General features: G+C 38.1%; 1 protein-coding gene and 1 long non-coding RNA gene across 2 annotated transcripts; one reads left to right on the top strand and one right to left on the bottom strand.

Annotated features, from left to right (window-relative positions):
* Positions 1-2,209: 2,209 nt before the first annotated feature.
* Positions 2,210-3,877, bottom strand: LOC110674437. The gene is made up of 3 exons (XR_002498863.1): positions 3,837-3,877; positions 3,387-3,610; positions 2,210-2,810 (listed from the first exon to the last, which is right to left on the bottom strand). It is a non-coding gene; the product is annotated as an uncharacterized LOC110674437 (long non-coding RNA).
* A 6,166-nt stretch (positions 3,878-10,043) lies between these two features.
* LOC5569917 (cytochrome P450 4c3) lies at positions 10,044-22,623 on the top strand. Its single transcript, XM_001658766.3, has 3 exons — positions 10,044-10,536; positions 21,059-21,524; positions 21,690-22,623. Exons 1-3 carry the CDS (start codon positions 10,260-10,262, stop codon positions 22,582-22,584), a joined length of 1,638 nt encoding a protein of 545 aa, XP_001658816.2. The 5' UTR covers positions 10,044-10,259; the 3' UTR covers positions 22,585-22,623.
* The last annotated feature ends 828 nt before the right edge of the window (positions 22,624-23,451 follow it).

The following is a 23,451-nucleotide window of genomic DNA, read 5'->3' as shown; positions in this document are numbered from 1 at the left end:
TTCCTTCTGAGACATTGACTTTAGTTTCTGACGCTGTAGTAGAACGTAATCACGGGAGTTAAAATATCTTTTCAATCGGCACATTACATTCGAATACGGCAAGATTGATACATCCGGATCATCATCACGGGAAGTAGTACCATCAAGCGTCTCCATCAATTTTGATCCTGCTTTTATCTTGAAGATACTCATCTTTGTATACTCGTCCATCACTCCTGCGAACTGCATCGAAGCCTCGAGAAGGTCTTTCCAATGTTCGAAGCTTTTTTTGTCAATATCATCTTCACCATCGATTGGTTTACATTCACTTATGTTCAACGATGCAAACGACATTGAGGTGAAGATCGAAACATCGTTGCCATTCGGGTGGAAAGTTTCTCGCATGGTGGAACTTCGGCGAATGAAATCAGCAGAATAACTATCACCTGCGTCACTAGGTTCTTCGAACCATTCAGCGGGCCTTTGATTCTTGTTACGAGTGCTCTTGAGTTTAGCTATCAAATAAGCATTACGCTGCTTTTCTACCCTCAATGCTTTAGCGTAATCTTGCTTAGTAGGTCCGTTCGATGCTCAACCAAATGGCTGTCGTTTAGTGTGTTTGTGTATTTACTTTTGATGATCAGTACAGTATCATTGTTGAGTGAGAGAAAGAGAGAGAAATTCTCTTTCTGCCAATTTGAAGCCGGAGTAACTGTATTCACGTAGAGCTGTAGAACTAACGGTTGCTTGGCAACCGCTACTCGGATTGTGATGGCGACGACGGTCAAGTGAAAATTTTTTTTCTAACCTGTTTTCGGGAATGTCCATTTGAATCGATGATAATTTATTACAGACACCGCACATTAATTATACCTACTATTTTCCAAGATAATTGTTCTTTTCCAAGCAAATTTTAAAATTTTGTGTTCAAGGCGGCGCTGCTAAGCACAAGTACACAAATCAGTAATTATTCCGGTTCAATTTTCATTCGGAGTTTCAATGGAGCTTGAATTGAAGCTTCAAGGAAAAAAAATCACGTTCGCGACATCAAATTTTTTTTTTTTTTAGGGTGGAAGCGAGAAAGACGAAATGCTTAGCTTAGCTTAGCTTAGACTGACTACACATATCAATGGTTGCTATTCCGTGATTGACCGAGGTCAGTGAAAATGCACAAAGAATCAACTAGAAGATCGGCTGGGATTGGCCAAAATCTTCTTCAGTGTGCATAATTCAGTGCCTCTATTTATACATGGTCAATAACGGCGCCGGCCACGTCCTTGCAGTCAGGTGGGATTGGGGGAAGGAATGTTAGTGTGTAACCTTTGCTATTTGGAGACCGTGTTTGCCTCTGCATCTCCACAAAGGTTACTGGGAGGGATGTTTGTTAATGGGGAGGATCGTTGGGTCACAGGATTCACTTTGATAAGTGATTAGACCATGATAAATAATTATTTGTGAGCTATAAATATGCTTATATGTAAATATAAAATTTTCTATTTGGTGTGAACAATATCTATGTAGAGAAAAATTATGCCGACACTTGAGGTGACGAACTTATCAAAGTTTGTTGAATAAAGTGAACCTTTCGCAAGTCTACACTCGTAGTGTCGAACCATTCAAAGTTTTTTTTTAATTACAAAAATAAAAGTAAAAGGAAAAAGGTGTTTTGAGTAAAAAAAATTTGACGTAAATAATTTATGAATCAGAGTTTATGTCGACACTCACAGTGACGAACATTTCATAGTTTGTTTAAAAATTATTAAAGGTGCAATCATACATATTTTATAGATTAGATATAGTAGCATGAAACGAGCTCACCAATTGATCCGTCATCCTTGAGCAGCAACAATCCACTTTCAGCTTCACTCGTTTGCTCGGCTATATGAAAACACACAGAGAAAATAGGCGCGCGTCCCGAGAGGGAAAACAACTGACGACTGCTCGGGCTTTCTTGACGCACTGCCAAGGAGCAAGCGTCAACGTCGAAAGATCAAAAAGAACTTATCGAACGCGGCACTTTTTCACTTTACTCGACCGATGCGCGACATGTTTGATCCTGTCCTCATCGCCGGCCCCCGCAGGAGCAAGCATCAAGGTCGAAGGATCAAACACAACTAAGCGATCACGCCACTTTTTCACTTTCACTCGACCGACGCGCGACATGTTTGATCCTGTCCTCATCGCCGGCCCCCGCAGGAGCAAGCATCAAGGTCGAAGGATCAAACACAACTTTAGGGTGGAAGCGAGAAAGACGAAATGAGCACTTTAGTAAATTTCACTTACTTTTTTCTTTGCCCCCTGGGAGCCTTTGCGCCATTGTAGTGATTTTCCATTCCGAATGAAACTGAACACGTTTTTTTTTTACTTCCACAAATCAAACACGTCTATTCACAGTTAAACAAACCAACAAACTGAATTTTCATTTGTAAAATCTATGGGTCCTACGATCACGATTTCTCTTGCGCCTCTGCTTCCTCTCCTCTCTTTTCCTAATTACTCCTAGTTACCATCTTAACACCGTCTTAACCCTTACGTTCCCTACAGCGGGAATTTCACTTGCATTATTGCTTGTGGTGTTTTGGCCGAAGTTGGACTCTTGATGTTGGGATGACGGATCTTCGGAGGGAGATACGAAGTGGCTTGCGGTGTCGCAATCACTATCTTCGTCGATAGAATCGTTTTCAATGTCGCTCGATGAGGTGGCATCATCCGGATGATTCGGCTCACTCTCCTCATCAGTGGTCTGCGCGTGCAGAAACTTCGGGGCACGGACGTATTTTTCGTTGCTAGACATTCTGGATAGAATCAATTTAGGATCTGTAAAAACACAACTGGTAACGGACTAATATAATTACACTCATTATTTCTGATTCGTTTCTATTTTGAAAGATTGTTGGATTCTGATATTTTTTCAAATTTCATTGACATAAGGGTTGTTTTTGTTTTGAGTTAGAGGATTATTCAATCGAAGTGTCAAAGATTTTCCAATAGGGCTAGATTTTTCTTTGCGGACATCCCGTCACGCCGTGAACATTTTTGAAATTCAGGACAAGCTTTTGCGGACATCCCGTCACGCCGAGAACTGTTTTTGAGCTAAGCACAAATTCTGCGGACATCCCGTCACGCCAAGGGCTTTTTTTTACGAGCATTGCTTCAAACTGAGTCAATTTGTGCGCGGACATCCCGTCACGCCATGGACTTCTTCTTTTATCTTTGAACAACCACCAAACTCTGAACAAAAAAACCATGTTTTAAAATTGCAGCGTCTGGGCTATTCCCTTCATAATTGTATAATCCGGTTCCACTAGTATTGTAAAAAGAGCCTGGCAGGATCGCCAATGTGCACTTCCGCGTGAAAGGAATAAACCCAGCGCTGGGATAACGGGCCGTTTAAAAAGGGGTCTTACCAGTTGGAGTTGTTGGACGAGAAAGAGGCTGTTGCTAGGCAGGTCTTGGCGGGCTCGCCGATGTTATGTCGAGCGTCTGTCGATATATCTCATGTCGACTTTTCACAAGCTTGTTGACAATTGAGGTGTATACATTCAGTACACTGTACACTATCGACAAGCACTCTAATGCATGCCACACAACTGTCACATAGCAATGCTGGCGGCAAACGTAGACTCAGTTCCTAAAATGATAAATTTTGGAAAACGTTTTGACTCTTTTAATTGGCACATGTACCAGGGAAGAGAAAACACGAAAAGACACGATAGATGAGGTTAGTCAGCAGTCGTCGTATAGGAAGAATCGCGACAGATATCAGAAAGGAGGCCAACAAAAAGGTGCTCCGAACGCGTACCAATCTTTCAGATCAAATTATCAGCAAAAGCGCAGCGGAGAGATAAAAATCTTACCGGTTACGGTTGCTCCGAGTTTGAATCGTCGATGTATTTTGGGATACGACTTTTGGCAAGCTTTTGGAATCCGTCCAACATTTTCTCAGTCCGTTGATTTGATGGATGAGGCTGAAACAGAAACAGTTGATAGTGTTAATGAGCTGGATGATAATCAAAAACAACAGCTAGAGGATGTGAAAAGACTGTTCCTAATAGCTGCTTCAGGACATCATGGAAAAAACAGTCTCATTGAGCATAAAATTGAATTGAAGGACGAATTCCAAAATGCGGATCCGGTTCGTAAGAGGTTCGTCCTGAGATTCAAAAGAAGATTCACCGAGCGCTTGATGCAATGATTAGGGACGGAGTCATGGAGCCATCCGAATCGGATTAAGCTTTACCAGTGGTTTCCGTAAATAAACGAGACAATGAAGAGGTACGGCTTTGTCTCGACGCCAGAAAACTCAATGAGCACACAAAGAGAGATGCCCCAGACAACCAAAATGTACGCATAACGAAATCACCTGAAGGCTTTGTATGTGCAAAATTTCACTTATAAGATGTCGCGAAAAGGCCTTCTACGTACAAAAGTGGAGGCGATATGCGTGGATATATTATGTGATGATTGATAACATACAATGCGAGTGTATAAATATTCTCCCGAACTAATCTGTTATCTTTTGCGACTTAACTTATGATAACAAATGTTGATTTGACAGCTGCTACGGATTGATTCGACTTACTTTGTACGAGTGTACGGGACGAAACAAAATGTACAAATGAACTCAGAAAAAAGTGTTTAATGCGAGGAAACTCATCAATTTGACGAGTTTATCCACGGTGTTGTGCGGGTTTGATGTAATTAGTATGAATAAACGAGTTATAACGTGAACTTTCATGCGATTTCTGGTTGTCTGGGGCGCGTATCCTCTCCCCCATCAAAATAGGATCTTGAGCCAATTAGGTCTGTTTGGATCAAATCGGCTAAAACAAACGGTTTTTGCAAATCAATCTTTTTACGGGTAGATCAAACTGTTATTAAAATTGAAATTTTTGCGTTTCAGTGTACGCACAGATTTAAGATGTTACATTTTGGTACATATGATAAGGCTATCCATGAGGACTTTTCGTGATAGGACAGACAGCTAAAAGTGTGAATAAATTGTACTTTCTAAGAACAAAGTTGCAAGAAGATCAAACACCAATAAAATTATATGAAATAAAAAGCGTCACAGCGAGTCACACGTTCGAAGAGTACATACGGAAATTGAAGGATTTAGCGAGACGGTTGAAAGAGACTAACTTGTATATAAATTTAGAAAAGTTGAAATTTTGCTGCCTACCTCGGATATATCCTTTCTGAACAAGGTTTGCGCCCTAACCCAGAACGAGTCCAAGCGATCCAGAAGTGCAGAACGGGGTCGAGAGAGTCATTGCATATCAATTGAAAGGTGCTGCAGAAGAAAGTGGTCTTGGCTGCCCTTCGCTGCATTGAGAAGTGTCGATGCTACATAGATGGCACTCATTTCACGCTTGTGACTGATTCATCGGCTCTTTCCTTCATAAGGGGCCGTCCATAAATGACGTAGCATTTTTGGACTGATTTTTTACACCCCCTCCCCCCTCGTAGCATTTCATCACACATGCTGGTACTCCCCCCTGGACAATACGTAGCATATGAAGCACCTCCCCCCCCTATATTTTTTTTATTTGTTTTCCTTAGTCACAAAAGATGACAAAAAATTGGAATTGAGAAGTTCAATACAAAGTTTGATATTGATTACTGACTGAAATGTAAGAATAATCTAATCTAACAGTTTGATATACAGTAGCGCTCAAAAGTAATTTGACAAAGTTTTAAATAAACATTTTCCTTGGTTTTGGTTTCCAGTTTCATATAGGCTAAATTATGTTACTTTTGCTGTTCTTACCATGAAAAACAAGTTTACTATAAAAAAAATGTGAAAACAAATTTTTAATTGGATTGTTGAAGCTCGTTACTGTCGAGTTAGGGTCCAATATATTGTATAATATATTGAACAAAAATTTCGTTATATTAAAGGATTGTTTTTTTTAACTAATCCTTGTTAGGAAATAGATTTCGATAAAGATGATCAAGAAAATATATTAATTTGAAATGAATCATCGTTAATATTATCCAATTTCAAATCATTTAAGCAAACAATGGCCAGAGACATAAAAGATTACACTTGAAACATTTGGAATGTTTGGAAAATTGTAGCGAGTATTATACAAATACAATAATCTCTATTTATATGTCAGTTGAATTTCATTATCGTTTTCATACTGAAATAATCTTACACAAGCTATAATGAAACAGTTAAATAAAAAAAATCTTCAAATTACCGAGTTATTAAGAAAATTAAATGATAGGGCAATTTTGACAACAATCTATTATCCTCATCAATATTCAGGCTATTCCACCAAGAGCATTGATATATCAAAACAAACGATGAGTTGATTTGGTGGAGATCTCCTGCAACATTGAAGGCATAATTTACGGAATAAATATCGTGTAATATTTGCCAAGAAGAGCATATTTTATTTTCTTGAAGAACTAAAGCTCCAACAGAAAATATGGATAAAACTAAAACGGCTGACTTTATGTCATGTTAATAAATGGCAAAAAAATGTACTCCAAGTAGTTAGAGCATTGATTTTTAATCAATTTATTGAACTTTTATTTTTTTTATTAAGAAATTTATTAATTTAGACACGAATATAATATAATATTCACATAATTATTTAAAACTTCAAAACACCTGTTTGATTGCATTTGTTAAGAAAATCTAAAGTGTCATAGATATTTTCTCAATCCTGTCCTATGAATGCTTTGAAGCTTAATCATAATTTTATTACCCAAGCTTATAGGGGGAGATCCCCCAGTACCGGACACTTAATCCACTAAATTCATAATTCGAAAAATATTGATTTTATGGGCTCGTGTTACCCATTTATGATAAATATTATCCTTTTTATAGTGTACAAAAATAATTTTGAAAATATAAATATGAATTTTGACAATGCATTTTGATGATGTATTTTAGTACCAAATTGATCGATCTTGAAAGGTGGCACCCAATACCGGACACGATCTGGAAATGCCTCGAATTCTGCAAATTTGAATATTATTGAATTGTACACTATAGAAATAGTTTATAATTACCAATTCAATGCATTTGCAACATTTACAAGAATAATTTGAGTTTTTCTTAGTTTGCCTTAGATGCCTATCAAAAACCTCTTTCATATATGATGAAAAATAGCACATTTTACGATGTTGTTCTGAATGTTCATTCTTCTTAATTTTATTGCATGTTTGCTACCATGATCGACGGAATTCATGAAAAATAAATATATTTTGAGACACTGGTGCAATAATTTCAAAGACATCATATAACAAATCAAGCTGTCCGAAACTGGGGAACAGAAGGTGCTTAACTAAAATTGTAATTTGTCCATATTTAGTTCAATTTTGGTACAAAAAACATTCATATTATCAAATAAGGATTATGTTAGATCATGCTTGCGTGATCCAAAGTATTTTTTCATATTTAAAATAATTACTAAATAGGCTCAAAATTACGAGAACACGTCAATTTTTTAAAGATTTTCATACTTTTCTACTTTTTTAAAAAGGCATGCATATTTCAAGGATGTGTTATTCTACGCAAAGATTAGTCTACATAATAGTTTTCTTTTCTACTAATACACCATCTTGATTGGACCATGATTTCTCAATTTTTTGACTTTGTCCGGTATTGGGTGCTGTCCGGCACTGGGGGATCTCCCCCTAAGTAAAAAATAAGAAGTTTGAAAAAAAATAATTGTACGCAATTTTTTCAGCGCCTTTCTTTTTACGGACTTCATTCTAAATGCTACGTCCACTAGCTAGGACCCCTCCCTCCCCCTCGTCACACTTCGTCACAAATTCGTGAATACCCCCCTCCCCCCTAAAAAGCTACGTCATTTATGGACGACCCCTAATGAGGGACATTTGTCGCTCCGCGCGAAATCGAGTTCGTGTTAAACAACACTGTTCACGGATCAACAAAACTGACCCCTCACCGAGTGATCTCTGGGAGTGAGATGGTAACTCGAGGATCACACCATCGGCTAGAGCAGAAAAGTGAGCTCTTTGAAGCAGATCGAGCAGAGAGAATGCAAATTGTTAGTAGGAAGAACATGGAGTTGGTGAGACAAAACCTAAAAAAGCGTATAATAACACAAAACGGCAATATGATCTACGTCACAAACGGTACTCACCTTCGTTCACTACAACGGGTGTTCAAACGCAACTTCACCCAATCATTCGCACCAATCAATCAACGCCAGGTTGGGTCCCCAGTATATTCCTTGTGTCATCGTCGCCAAAAAAGGAAGCAGTTCCTACGAGGTCTCGTACCTGAACGGCTGGGAGTGTTCTCTTAAGCGGACCTGAAGGCTTAGAAAAAAAAACATCTAAAAATCCATGGTACATACCATGGATTAAAAGATGGCCATCTGATAACTGACACGATAACTTAAAGGATCAATTGGCCAAATCGGCAACTCTGGAATATTGTTGGTATTAGATTAACTAGTTATTTTTCACATCTTTATACCAATGCAATAACATCAAGGAGTAATCCACCACAGTTAGGCAGTTAAGCTGCAACACAACAACCATGATTAATCAACTAGTCATAATCATTAATCAGCCTTGAGGTCTTTTGTTAAAACATTCACTGCTATCCTCTCATATGCTGATGATGATGATGATGATGAAGTAATACGATGCCCTTTGAGACGAAAGACATCATCAAGAATAGTAGTTTTGGCTTAAGACCAGTGTAGAGCATACTGCATTGCCACCCTTCTAAAGTAACGCTGCACCTAAAAAGCAAAAATTGGCACGAACGAAAAACAGCCGGCGCAAGACAAAGCCAAGGTCAGTGTATCCTATGCAGACTGAACTTGAACTTCGAAAGGCTTGGTTCCCATCATACAATGCACTTCATTTAAATTACTTGTAAAGTACAAAGAGCTACAGTTTATTAGACAACAGGAACACATCTCGAGAACAGTTACTTACAGAGTGACTCAATTAGCGCACTGTAAATCGAATCAGCAATCAAACAACGCGCACCCAACACCACCATCCCAATCGCAATAATCCACAATACCTATGATCTTCCCTTTGCGCAAATCATTCTCGCCTTCCAGCCGCCAACTGCACAAACATAACAACCAGTTGCACTTCACCCACTTCACCATCGTCAATCACACAACCCATGCTAAAAGCTATCTCAGTACTGTGCGCTCTTTACCTCTTCCCGTACAAGAACATACCATGTCCACGCAGTTACGGATCACACTTGGTGTTGGATCACTTTGTCGTTGAACACTGAATCGGTAGCTCAAAACATAAACGTTAATGTCCTTCTAAGTTCACATCAACGACAATTCAATTTTTGCCAATGAACAGTTCATGGACATTCGGCCACTCATCCACTTTTACGTGTAACAAATTTGATTCGTTCCAACAAATCTGAAGGCTATTCAGCAATATTTGTCATAGAGGCTCGATTGTAAAATAAAAAAAAAACAATTTTCAACATACATTGTTATAATAATCCAAAGTTATCTGTCAAATCGTTCACTTCAGGTTAATTATTAGAACTCCAGGTCTGAAAGACTTCCTGTAAGTGCTGGTGTTCCTCAAGGCAGCATTTTTGGGCAAATATCATACAATATTGTCACAACTGACTTACCTAAGTTACCAAAGGGACGTCAAAAATCTTTATTTGCGGATGACAGAGGCCTCTCCGCTAAAGGACGGAGCCTGTGTGTCATCTGTAGTTGACTGCAAAAAAGTTTGGATATTTTTTCTTCATACTTGCAAAAATGGAAGATCCTAATGCTTCCAAAACTCAGCTTATAATATTACAACATAAACCAAAAGCTCGTTATTTGAAACATTCAATGAAACATATTGTTACGATGAGAGGGGTTCCAATAAATTGGTCAATCTAGTGCTCATGCTAGATATAAATTGCCTTCCAAAAACCACATTGAGGGCACTCAACCCAAGAACAAACATATAAAATGTCTGTATCCACTTATCAAAAGGACACCGATGCTTTATCTGTAAAACAAATTTATTGAAAGCATTGTTTGTCTTATACGCAAGTGAAATCAACCTCACCTGTAAAAAATCACCTATTGATCCATAATTGTGGGATGACGGTACGCTCCCTTCTAGAAGAACCAGCCAAACCGCAAATTCTCTTATTATCCAATCCTTGCGGAATTCCGTCGTCAGTCTGCAGAACAGAACGGTCGGGATCACATGTGAAGTGCCGGGACCTGCCCCAACCGTACCGAATACCATTTTAAGAAAGGCGTCGAGTCGTCTCATCTTACGCGCGCGTTCGCAAAATGCTTAAGGAACCGTTGCTTCTCGTCATAACGATCGCGTCTCAGCTGTTGCACGCGGTGAAAGAATTTCCACTTCCGACTACGGTGCTTCTGGGTGTAGTGATCGTTGTTTACCTGTTCGCTCACGCCGATCGTGATCATTTGAAGACTTGGCTGCAAATTAATGGTGCTAAAAATGGTTCGAAGAAAAGTGTCAAGTTCTATCTGAATCAACTACCCGGACCGCAGTGTATTCCGCTGCTGGGCAACTCGCTGATGATGGCAACTGATCGGGAAGGTTAGTGAGTGTGCGTCGTGGTGCGTGATGGGACTCTAGGATGGGTTCTCCCCCACAAGGTACTCCCCAGACAGTTTAAAAACCTACATCAAATCACCAGTCGTTTCTATGGCTAAGCTGTTTGTCTGCCTTTCCGTGAAAAACTATGAAGATGACCAAAACTCGCATCAATTTTGTGTTACACATTGCGGAAATCGGTAGTGGGACTGATATGCATATACTCAGAATTATGGGACAATTCGACTGGTATGATGCTCACTAAATCATTTGAATGGCATATACCATATAACAAAGGCATACAAATGAGCATCAAATAAAACTTCATGGAAATAATTGGTTGGTTTGGTTTGACTTTATTAACGAGATTTAAATAATGATGGGTTCCGTATTGATTGATATTTTTTTCGTTAATATCGGCTGCAGACACACCGTGTTCCCCGGAAATATCAAGCGTCTCTCAAATGGAGAGGACGTGACCAAAATTGCCGAAATAAGATCGATTGTTTGTGAGTTTTGGCGGTTAGCGATGGGGTGTGACACTGTGACTTCACGAAAGTGCCGGTTGAGAAATGCCTCAAACAAGACCTGGTTGGAAATGATGCATTTGACTGATTTCCTACTTGGAAGAATAAACAACGTGTTGATCAGCTGGAAACCATTTTGGAACCTGTACATAGAATTCAGTGATTAATTGAAATAATGTACTTGTTACTCATTAGTAGATGTAACCTTTTGCTCATTGCATTGAAACATGTCGTTTCTTTTTTTATTCTCTGGCATCCGATATTTTGAAGATTTTCAAAATGGAAACATTTAAAAACAACTGAAATTAGGTCATACATATCAATAACAGGAAAATGAATAAAACCAATTGATAATTATTAGATGCTTTTTCCACTTTCCAGGGCTTCAGATTGAAGGGATTTCATTGTCTGCATTTACATATATTTGTACATTAGACTGCGTTGGACGGGACCGTATATCTGCGAATTGGCAATACAGAGCGTTAATCACTAGGTTAACTGGAATTCGCACTGCACTAATGTAACGAGAATGTTTCTCATCAAATAACGGAGAACCTCTTATGTACCTAAGGAATCTACAGGTTTTCCAGTCTTATCTCAATTCATTTGAGCTTTCTGGGGGAAAACCCCGTACCTACTTTTAAATTGAATGTTGACGTTCATTCTGCATTAGTGCCACATGAGAATTCCTATGCGTTCGTTCTTCTGATCTGATTAAAGGAGACTTGGCACTGAACTTAAGAATAGTTTATGGAGACGAGAGATCCGATAATTCAGCGTGAACACCAAAGGGCAACGAAATAATGGTAATTTCTGTGAGGAGCAAAATGTTGGTTCTTCTGCGATGGGGTTCGTCGACGTCATTATTTATTTTCAAATTGATTCAGATGTATCAAATGCACATATGCACGATAATTACCTAAACTAATACAATGTAATTCGAACCAAAACATTTCAACCAAATTAAATGAATGTTTGAAAATTGTATATACTTCCAAATTTTGTGGCTTTTTTTCTGAGATATGTCTCAGTGATTACACGTTTGATTAAAGCTCTCTATGGCTTATTTGAAAGACAATTAGTTAACATTATTTTGTAGTCATTTTGATCCAAACTTTTATTGACTTTTATTAACTTATTTTTTATTTAAAGCTGTGACATTTCTCAATTCCGTTCCAACACGTTTCCATTCCGTCTTATTTTACTTCACGGAAAACGTTATTGTCGCACATCACGTATCATAAGTTTTCCAAAATAAACAAATTCTTCAACTAGTTCGAACATTACCTCATAACCAACACCACAAGACCCACCTCTATCTCTACCTGCAACCATGTATGGTATATCCTCACTGTTCCCCTCTTCAGGTGCACGAAGACCTCCTGCACTGATCTGCGAGCGATTCCAATACCGTCTGCAAAGCCAAGGAGTTTGCGGCCCTATGCAGGCATGCGAACTGTTAACACTATCTACCGCTGTTCATGGATTCTGCCAGTCAACCAAAATACAAAGTAGCAGCAGTACCAATAGGGCAAATGTACCATTAGTGGTGCACCTAAGGGAAAACTGCTAAAACATGCTCATAAAATATGCAATTTAAACGTATCAGTTGATAGATTTCAAACCCTTCTATGATTCAAATGTATAAAAATAACGTTTTATCTGAAATTTCCCTGCAAAAAATCTTGCACCAATAATAATAGGAACACTGTTCCTTTAGTGAAGGTATGCTTTAAGAATAGTTCCTTTAGTGGTGCAAACCAATGATTTCTTATGGGACCCTCCAGTATGGATACAGATGCACCACTATAGGTGCAAAGGAGCAAAATTTTTAAGCAAAATATTTTTTTTAGATAGTTTTATCACAGATAACAGATGTTATGCTGGAACAAAAAATTCTAAAAACCTGTGTAAATATTCAAATTGAAACTCCTTGCAATCACTAGCGCCGCCACACGAAGAATTGCGGCAATCAGTGGTGAATATCAGTATCTTGAAATATTTCATATTCACCACTGACATCGTCATGGAAACTTAGCTATGAAAGCGCCACCACGATGTTGCTGCTTGTGTTGCCATTCAAAATGACCGTTAATTGTGTTACACAGTTTTACAATCGGACTTCAACGTCTGTTATCTGTGGTTTTATGATTAAATTCAATGGATATTTTGTATTTGTATTTTGTACGATTGCTTGTATTATGTTCGCATCGTACATCCTAAAAAAAATATCATATAATCATTTTGTTACGCCAAACATGTCAAAACATACTACCTTCACTAAGGGAGCGTTTGCCCTAGGTACCATCAGGCGCTACGCTGCCAGCAGTGCCACTGCTTGAATGTTTTTTCTTCCTTGATACTCGTTTTCGGACAGCTATCCCGAGGTGAATGATTAGAAATCCGCTTGTGTTTTCAATTACCTATTCGAAATTCAATTAGTCTATTAGCGCTCACAGCTAGAGCACAATTATTCCGTTACGATACATATAAACAAGTTCAATTTTATGCTGCCATTTATTAGCAAAAATGCAAAACCCCGAAATCCGGAAAACCGTGCTACCGTAATCCGGGATTAATAGCACCCTCTAGTGCAATGTTGAACCACAGACAAATAGACGTAACACGAATGAATTCGCTATCAAAATCATAGTCACAAAGACATCCCAGTGAATACACGATCGTACACGATAGCATATAAGAGTACAAAAATGGAGACGATGTATGTACCTTATGAAACTGTTATATTTTGAAAGTACGAGAAAATGTTCACCAATATTTGAAAAAAAAAACTATAATAGTTATTTATGCACCAAGTCGCAAAATGATGATTTTTTCAGCACGGATTGTACATTTATCCAACGAGGAGTTTTACAACGAGTTGCATACAACATTTTTTTCTGTTTCGAAAAATTCTGTTTCAGCTGGATGAACATTTTAAGAGAACCCACATGGGCCTACAGCCATGCGTGAAACTACGCCTTCAGTATTTTTCAATCACGTAGGCTGTGATACAGTAGTACCCATGAATGTCACAAATTTTCTCGCTCCCATCGGTATCATGCAGTTCTTTATTCCCTATTGGAGGGAAAAACAGGTAAGACAGCACATACAGTAGCTGACTACAAATGCTGGACGATCCGATTCCACATCAGAATCGCCAGCCTGTGTCGGAACCAGATCGCACAGCGGATATAGACTCGAGTGAAGTGACTCGCCGTGTAAACTAAATGGAAAGTCACTTCACTCGAGTCGAGAATTGTCACCTCGCTGTACGACACCGATAATTCTCACCTCCCGCCAATCGTAGAAGAAACCCATGAATCTGATGCAATAGTACTTATTCTGTGCGGCATGCCAGCCGAGACAAGTCGGTGAGGTGTCGACTCGCTCCCATTTGATTAGTCGCCTCACGTCACCCGAGGTGAGAACGGCTCGTCTCGACTCACACGCCGCGCAGAATAAGCACAAATGGCATGAAGAGACTGGGTTATTTGGTTGACACCTATCAAAACAGTACTGAAAAGTGCTACTTTTCAGCACCGAAAAGTAGCACTTTTCAGCACTGTTTGTTTCGGAAGGAAAAGTAAGCCGTTATGTTGATCAACTTCTCAATGAAAAGTTGATTGATTTGCAACGGAAATGCAAAAATAATTTTAAACTTACATCTCCTGTCCTCCAGTATCGGACAAAGCCATTTTCTATAAGTTATTGTGGTGTACAGAATATGAGTTGTGCGAATTGGCGAATAAAAGTGAGGTTAAATTTTGGAAAATCCGTTTTGGTAACTCAAGGTTGGCGTTGGCCAGAAAACTTTAATTGTGATGAAAATGTAGGAATATGGTTTTTATTAGAATCTTGACAAATTTTACATCATTTAGGCGACAGCAAGTCAGAATTATCTTATTCAATTTCCAAATTTTCCGAAACATAACCTAAATTTTATTCGTCAATTGCGATAAAATAGTTCTTTGAGTGTATAATTGAACACGCCAAATTTTACACATGAACTAGCAAAAGCTTATCTTTGCTTGGCTAGAGTGCGAAAATGCAAGGCGCGTTCAATGATTTGCCCACATATTATGTACATACATTCATAATAACATTGTGATAAAGGATTTTATCACGTAGGTATTGGACCATTTGTTGATAGACGTCTTGAAGAGAAGATTTATCTCGACCCATATCAATTTTCAAGACGATTGAATTACTTTTCCTGAAGTGGAACCATTCAATTAGGCACAAATTTAGTAATTTCGACACATTTCAAGAGTGTGTTCGGTATTGAAGGTCACTATCCAGAATTTTTAAATTTGGTAACGGGAAGCATTTTGCTTCAAGGATGCTTAATGTTTCGTTGGTTTTACAGACATTCCGTTATGAGACTTATGATAAAATGCTTCTTTCCGTGCATATCCGCAAAGCAAAAAAGGAAGCTTTTCATGTGACATTTAGTATAGCACACAGCCTTTGCTTGTACTGATGGAAGCGAGAATGATGTGCGCGTTCAGTGGAATCTTTGCGAATGATGAGAGTGAGATGAGATGATGATTTCACAAATAGGTGCAAAAAGACACATTGATGATCAATGGATTTGTATGGGTTTATGAAGATTACAAAAACATAGCGCGGATGGAACATGTTCGTTTTGAAGAGCTTCAGTTAATTGGCAATCGTCAGTAACCATACATGTTTTGTTTAAATATGTCAAATGATGATTTTGAACTATTCTATTCTTATTAAGGTCAGTTTTGCATAGAAAGATTCACAGTTTTTGAAAGGAGTAGTGTTTGGTTGAATCTGTTGGGTGTCTTTTTGTGGGCAACCGACGGAATCTAGATCATTTGTGTCCGGTTCGCGTTGTGCGGATGAAAAAAAGATTCATGAAATTTCACTTCTTTGAGTGCAAAATTACAAAATAATGTTTCAATATTAATCCAATATATTGTTGTGTGCGTTTGAAATGCAAATATCAAATGCGGGAACACCAAACGCGGTAAGATTATTACCAAGGAAAGCGAAGTCAAAGTTTGATTTTCTATGCTGGGTTGGCGTTGATATTGATCATGGTTGCTAAGTATCCTTTGGTTACTTTGTGTTGCCGCATTTGAAGTCCATTCAGGCTGCATTTGCACGTCAAACGCAAACAGCAATATAATGCCGAATGCTTTCGTAAACTTCTCTTGTTAATAAAATATTTGTATAGGGTAGGTGTACCAGTTATGGACATAGTGGTTCCCTATTTCGCCATACGTGATTACTTTAATGTCTTCATATTTTGAAAACTTTTGTGTGTTGTAGTAGTAAGATTTAAGATATATCTTGATGTTAAAACATTCAAAAATAATTAAAATGTGAAAGTTATCAAAATTTTACATATGGCCAAATAGGGAACCACTATGGCCATAACTGGTACAATTTCCCTAATCTTTAATTTCGATAGTTACAAAAATGTAAATAATCAATTTTAGACAGTTTAATCCCGCGCAGGTTGGATCGCAAAAAATTGAAAGAGCGAACCTCGATGTGTTTGGGTCGAACCTGGGGCGGATCCGGGCTCGACCCGACTCAATAAAAAAACGTTTTGACAGCTGTTAGTGTGGATCCAGAGCGAAACTAGGTTTGCCTCAGCAATTGAGCTCTCGCCGAGCGGTGTCACGAACACATGCGCAAATTTGCTGGTGGAAAATACTGTCATTTGATTTTGCCGGGAACAGCTGATTTTTGTTTGTTTTTTTCCACCAGCATTCTTAAAGTAGTGTTAGTGACATGTAACGTGTATGAACACGAGCGCAGAATCCACTATAAACGAAAACGCCATTAAACCCATTGAATCTGTTGCATGGCCCTGTGGAACAAGCAACGAAATCAGGATTGTGTTCGGTACGCGTAGTAACCGCTCTATCGGAATCGGTCATCCCTGTATATGTTCTCGTATTCATTTAAAATTATATCTTTGTCGTTTACCAAAACGAATCCATTCCCATGGTCCATTTTAAGAGACGTTTTTGAACAGCTGATCGCTTATTTTATGAATCAAATTTTGACAGAAGGCGGTAACGTAACGTGTGATAGTAACAGCAATATAATCAGTATTGTCGTTTCGTAAAATGGACTATATCCAAACTCCCAGTGTTTTATTGTGGAAGTGCAGAGGACTCCTCGGCTTCCATAAAGCAAGTAACACGTCAACACTTCTCTTCCATTCCCAAATTGACCTGCATTCGAACGCAGCCGGAAACGTTATTGTTTGCTATAATAATGAGAGCATACTTACATATCGAAGATGCTACTAATCATGAAAAGCATCTGTTGGTTCCCTACACGGAGAAATATGTTTAGTTTACTTTACCCAAAATTAAGTATATCGATTATAGTTTCATCCCAAAATCTCTCGGTTTTCTCTTTCTCCCACACGAATGTTGTCAAAAATAGAGAGAGCTGCATCTACCCAATGGGGGTACTTTGGCCTAATAAGCCAAATTTGGGTAAATGCAACTTTTCTTATGTTTGGGTCGAAAGAACCCAATTTTGCGTTAAATCAACCCAAAATTGAGTATATTTTTCTAATGGAGTTGAAGCCAAACTACCTAGTGGGGACCTTGGAAATTTAGCCAAAATTGAGTTATTGGGCTTAACTACGGAATTGCGTCGAAACAACCCAAAATTGAGTTGAATTCCGTCTCCGTGTATGGAAGCCCAGTTGTTCTTGCAATAACGGAGTATCACTATGTTGGTACTTTTTGTTATGTTATCCTTTGAAATTCAAATATTGTTTAATAAATTTCTACAAAATTGATACTTTATTGATCTTTATCAGTTTATACAATCGATTTTCTATTAAATTGTATTTAACATTTCATAAATTTAGTTTTAAAATTAACAATTGAAAATGACACACTGGGGTGAAACTGATATATGTGGTGATCAAAGCAGGTATTAGAATTAAAAAAATCCTATCTACTATATTTAAGTCTCCAGAATCTAAAAATGATGTCAAAATTCTTACAACTCGTGCATTTTATATTTTCAAAACAAAATTAACCTTTGGATATCTACATGATATGTCTAAATGTAAATAGTTCTTCTTGAAATAAGCACGATGCTGGAGAATAAACGGTTTTATGAGCAAAATACAATGTTTGTAATGCTGTATGATTTAAAAAATAACTTCAGTAGTTCACATATAAGCTTACACAACATTTTTAACACTCAAAATGTGTTTGTATGCCTAACACCAGCGGATTGTTTATTATCGACATTTCCAAAAGTATTGCTCACCTTTTTAAAAACTGTGAATATTTCTATGCAAAACTTACCTTAATAAAAATGAAATAGTTCAAAACCATAATTACAGATAATTACTAAACTTAAAATTAGAAAACATGAAATGTCTGTGTTGCCAACGCAATATTATACACCCTTGGAAGGAAATGCTATCCGTTACCGACCTGATCAAATTCACCCCAGTGATCAGCTATTCAGTATCAGTATTAGCTGAACATTTTATATCAGAGCTATTTTAATTTGAATCGAGAACATTTGAGGTAACTTAACTTGGGCTTTGACACATTTGGACATTTTCAAAACGCTTACGCCGAGAGGAATATTTTAATTTCAGATTTGATTGATTTATGTTGAATGTAATGTGAAAACATGAGAATCAATCTATATCTATTCAAAAATAAAATTTTCTGTCAATTCTCTTACACTGATAATAATGTTTTATATATTCTTCCAAAAACCCATCAAAGTTACTTCGCTTCGCGAAATTATGCAGATTTTAATTTTGAAATATAATGATCAAATAGAAAAGTTGTAAGAATTTTGACATCATTTTTAGATACAGGAGATCCCTATTTATTAAAACACTAGGCCGATAATTTGCGTTTTTGGTCTTATAGTGCTATTATACGGCAAATCTAAGACGTCTCTGCTATATAAAAATACTTTATTAAGACGCAGGGCGAATTAAAGTGATATTCAATTATTTGGGTTGTTTGTGACCAATTTTGCTACAATTTTCAATTTTTGATATTAAAAAACTGAAAATGATGAAGATCAAAGAAATACTGTTTTTGTCTAAATTGATTCGACAACATTTGAATTCCAAAGGAAAACATAACAAAGAGGTGTAAAATAGCAGTCAATTTGGCCCCGGATTACGGTACTAAGCTACATCATAAAGTGTCAAAATTTGTATTGATATTTCCAAATCTTCATGTTCATACTTAGTAGAAATGAGATGAAGATTGCATAAACACAATAATCATGAAGTTAAGAATTTAACGGGTTAGGAGTCTGGTACTGAGGGTACTCTCTATACAACAAATATAATGTCTATATATATTAGTTAAGAGATCAAAGGTGGTCAGTCTGTATTTTACAAGTCAAATAATAATAAACAGAAACATTTCTAAAGCAAAAGAGAGTTTTCAGTTTTGCGTTAGATTTATAAGGTCTTAATCTTCGTGTTTTGAAAATTTGACATGATTTGATAGAATATATACAAAATCATTTTCTAAGCCGTTCAAAAATTTTTTGTTGAATTTTATTTGAGGTAATACAAACAAACTGTCTCTAAGGTGACTATAGAACGAAGCCACACCTCAAATTTTCAATAGCACAAGACTTGAGAACCAAACAACGGTTCGCTTTGAAAATTTATCCTCGTATAGATAAAGTATAGAACAATATTACTTTGAATTAAACCGTTTTAGTTCGCCGGGGAACAAATCTTCCCAATCTAGTTTCCCCTAATCTCACTTAAAAAATTGTTAACCTCCTGTTTTTTTTTATTTCTAATCGGAAAATGGGATTTTACGAAGTACAAACCATAAGGTAAAAAGGTGTAATACGCCCCCCTTAAGGAATAACTGCTCTTTCGCAGTACCAAATGCATCACTTCTAATGTTTTCTAGGTCAATGTGTTGCTTATTTAGTTGGCCATGCTCTGCACGCAACTTTATCTTTCCAGATTGCTTCAAAAAAGTGTACAAGATTTTTTTGTAAACGGTCCCAATGTTTACGTTTCAAAACAACCCGGACAATATGCCCCTCTCATATGAAAAAAAGGTCCTCAGCGTTGTAGAAATGTTCCCAAGCAGAATTCCACCAACTGCTAATCTTAAAAGGGTCCATTAGCAGTCGTCTTCCGGTAACAGTTTTTGTGTTAAGTACAATAGTAAAGAATGGGCTTCATTCACCCTGAGGTTTGCTTATCGAAAGCAAAATTTTAAACCATAAAACTGATTTTTGATATTTTTAGAATTTTTATTGATTGTTTATACTTTTCAAAGAACATATATGCGGAACATATTATTTTCGCGAATATTTAAGATATGTAATCATATTTACGTGTGAAAGAAGCCTCAATCCCGTGAAAATGAAGAGGGGCATAATGCCCCGTTGGGGCCGAGTTACCCTACTTAGCATAACATTGAACTATGCGAATACAGGTTTGATGTCGCCTATTAGTATGCAATCGGGCAAACAAGCGCAAGCATGATCCACAAAAATGCACTAATTTTAGAGCTGTTTCCAGTATAAATGGTAATATGTACAATGTTATCGAATCGCGCATTTTCAATTCCTTTTTGAAATTGATAACAAAACATATGAAGTTTATTGTATGATTAATCGTTTCAGTCTTGATGTTGTTCACATTGTTGTTTTCAAACAGCAATGTGCGTGAATCGACAATTAATCAAAAACTCAAACTGAACCACATGACACAAAGCATGTTCGGTAAAGTTGCATGCAATACTGGCTCGTTTCCAATTTATGTGGTATACTTTCAGTCTAAATCAATCCAAATTGAGGGGCCCGTACGCTTCTATCAAATGAAAATATTCTGAAAAAACTTCAAATTCGATATTTTAAAAGCTTTTTGTTTTTGTTACCTACGCCATTTTGCTTTTTAATTGCCTCGATTAATTTTCTTCCTTTATTCTAAATTAATCCAAAAATCTTCGATTTCTGTCTCTCACCCACTTTAGACATGTTCAACCGATTGACAACAGCGCGCAAATTATACGGCCGCAAGCAGGGAATTTGCCGCATCTGGAACGGTCGCACACCATACGTGTTGATCTCGAAAGCCGAACCGGTGGAACGGATCCTCAGCAGCAGCGTCAACATCGAAAAAGGTCGGGACTACGGTTTCCTAAGGCCGTGGCTTGGCAATGGGCTGCTCACCTGTCCTGGGTCGCGATGGTACAAACGCCGAAAAGCACTCAATCCAACCTTCAACTACAAGATGCTGTCGGATTTTTTGGAGGTGTTCAATCGACAAGCTCAGACCATGGTGCGCCTCATGGAAAAGGAGCTGAACAGGGAAAATGGGTTTAACTGTACCCGGTATGCGACGCTGTGCTCGCTGGATATCCTGTGCGAAACCGCTATGGGATGCCCGATTCAAGCTCAGGAGCAGTTCGGATCGGACTATGTAAAGGCGCATGAAGAGTAAGTCATGTTAATTTAAGTTCGACTAATATTCATATACAAATAATTTTGTAGAAATGCGGGTTTCATTACCATGATGGGATGGGAGTTATTTGTTTCTGAGCATCAGTCGTAGTTAAGTATGGATTGAAGGTTGCTGAATCGCGATTTGATTTATCATTGCAGAATCGGATGCATAATGCTGGAACGCTTGCAGAAAATCTGGCTCCATCCAGATTTTATCTACAAACGCACGAACTTTTACAAACGTCAGAGCGAATGTTTGAAGATACTTCATGGTTTCTCCGAAAACGTCATAAAACAGCGCCGTCTTCAGAGAGACGCCTCTCTGGCAAACAAACACGATGAAGACCCATCGATAGAAATTGGACGAAAACGACAGCTGGCATTCTTAGACCTTCTGCTGGAGGCGACTCAAGATGGTCAACCGTTGAGCGATCGCGACATCCGTGACGAAGTCGATACTTTCATCCTGGGAGGTCACGATACTACGGCTACCGCGATCGGCTGGCTACTCTACCTACTGGGAACGGATCCCCAGGTACAGGATCGAGTTTTTGAAGAAATCGACTCCATCATGGGACAGGATCGCGATCGACCTCCCACTATGATCGAACTCAATGAAATGAAATACCTGGAATGCTGCATCAAGGAAGCCCTCCGCTTATTCCCTAGCATTCCTCTGATCGCTCGTAAATTAACGGAGTCAGTGAACGTCGGAGACTACACCATTCCTGCCGGAACCAACGCCGTAATCGTAGTCTACCAACTGCACCGAGACACTCAAATCTTCCCAAATCCGGACAAATTCAACCCGGATCGTTTCCTACCGGAAAACTCCCAAGGACGCCACCAGTACGCCTACATTCCATTCAGTGCCGGACCACGGAACTGCATAGGTCAAAAGTTTGGCCTTCTCGAGGAAAAAGCTGTGGCCGTAGCGGTTCTACGGAAATATCGCATCACATCGCTCGACCGACGGGAGGATCTAACCTTGTACGGCGAACTGGTGCTGAAGTCAAAAAATGGTCTAAGAATTAGCATTTCCCAAAGACAATAGCACTCGGCTTCGTATAGAATAAAAACCCATCCAACTGAATCCGATATGCGCTAATTTCTGTCCAATATCTCCGGTGGATTCCGTTTCCGAGAGCAATGTGTCTAGTCAAGTTCAAGATTGCGGTGTGAGGAATCCTCGCTGTTTGCCCTAATACTTAGCACCAACTGAACATGTTCGACTACCGGCAACATACCCTCACGTATGCATTCCGGTTTGCAGGAAGGAAATACCTTTTATCGAAGAAGCGCTAAGTCGTTTGAAGATTACACTCGATAGAAAAGATTCGCGACCATTCGTGATGTATCCGATCGTTCCGCTAGAGAGGGTTTTGGCATGTGTGTAGATCGTTCTACTAAAAATGATCAAAGCATGCAAATCGAAAAGCACAACATCTTAAAGATACTCAATTTGAAATTTTGGACCAATAAGTTTTCTTCGTATTATCACTAATTGGAATTATTTCAAGGCAACAATGGCCTTCCCCTTAATGTATACGGGTTGTCCGTATATTACTGTACAACGTTTAAAGGCAGGGCTCTTTGTAATTAATCGGAAGAATATATGTTATATAAACAAAAAAAACATAAATAATAATAATAAAATAATAAAATATTTTATTTCAATCTGTTGATCCATTCAACTGTAACAACAGGTTTCAAGAAGAACTGTAAGCAAAAACATTTTTCAATTTTCTTAGTTTAAAAGCGTAAAATCTTTCCATTTTTTATTGTTAATCGATTGATTAGACTATGTGCGAGCATATTAAACCAACAGTTTCTGTTGGGAATTTACCCAACGTATAACTGCACAGGGTTGGTTTCCGAATTTATAATACCACAAAATGACCGGAGGCGTAGGATTTTCGTT

The sequence above is a fragment of the Aedes aegypti genome, chromosome 1 (assembly GCF_002204515.2).
Source record: "Aedes aegypti strain LVP_AGWG chromosome 1, AaegL5.0 Primary Assembly, whole genome shotgun sequence".
Lineage (NCBI taxonomy): Eukaryota > Metazoa > Arthropoda > Insecta > Diptera > Culicidae > Aedes > Aedes aegypti.
This window is presented reverse-complemented; position numbering and strand designations above follow the sequence as displayed.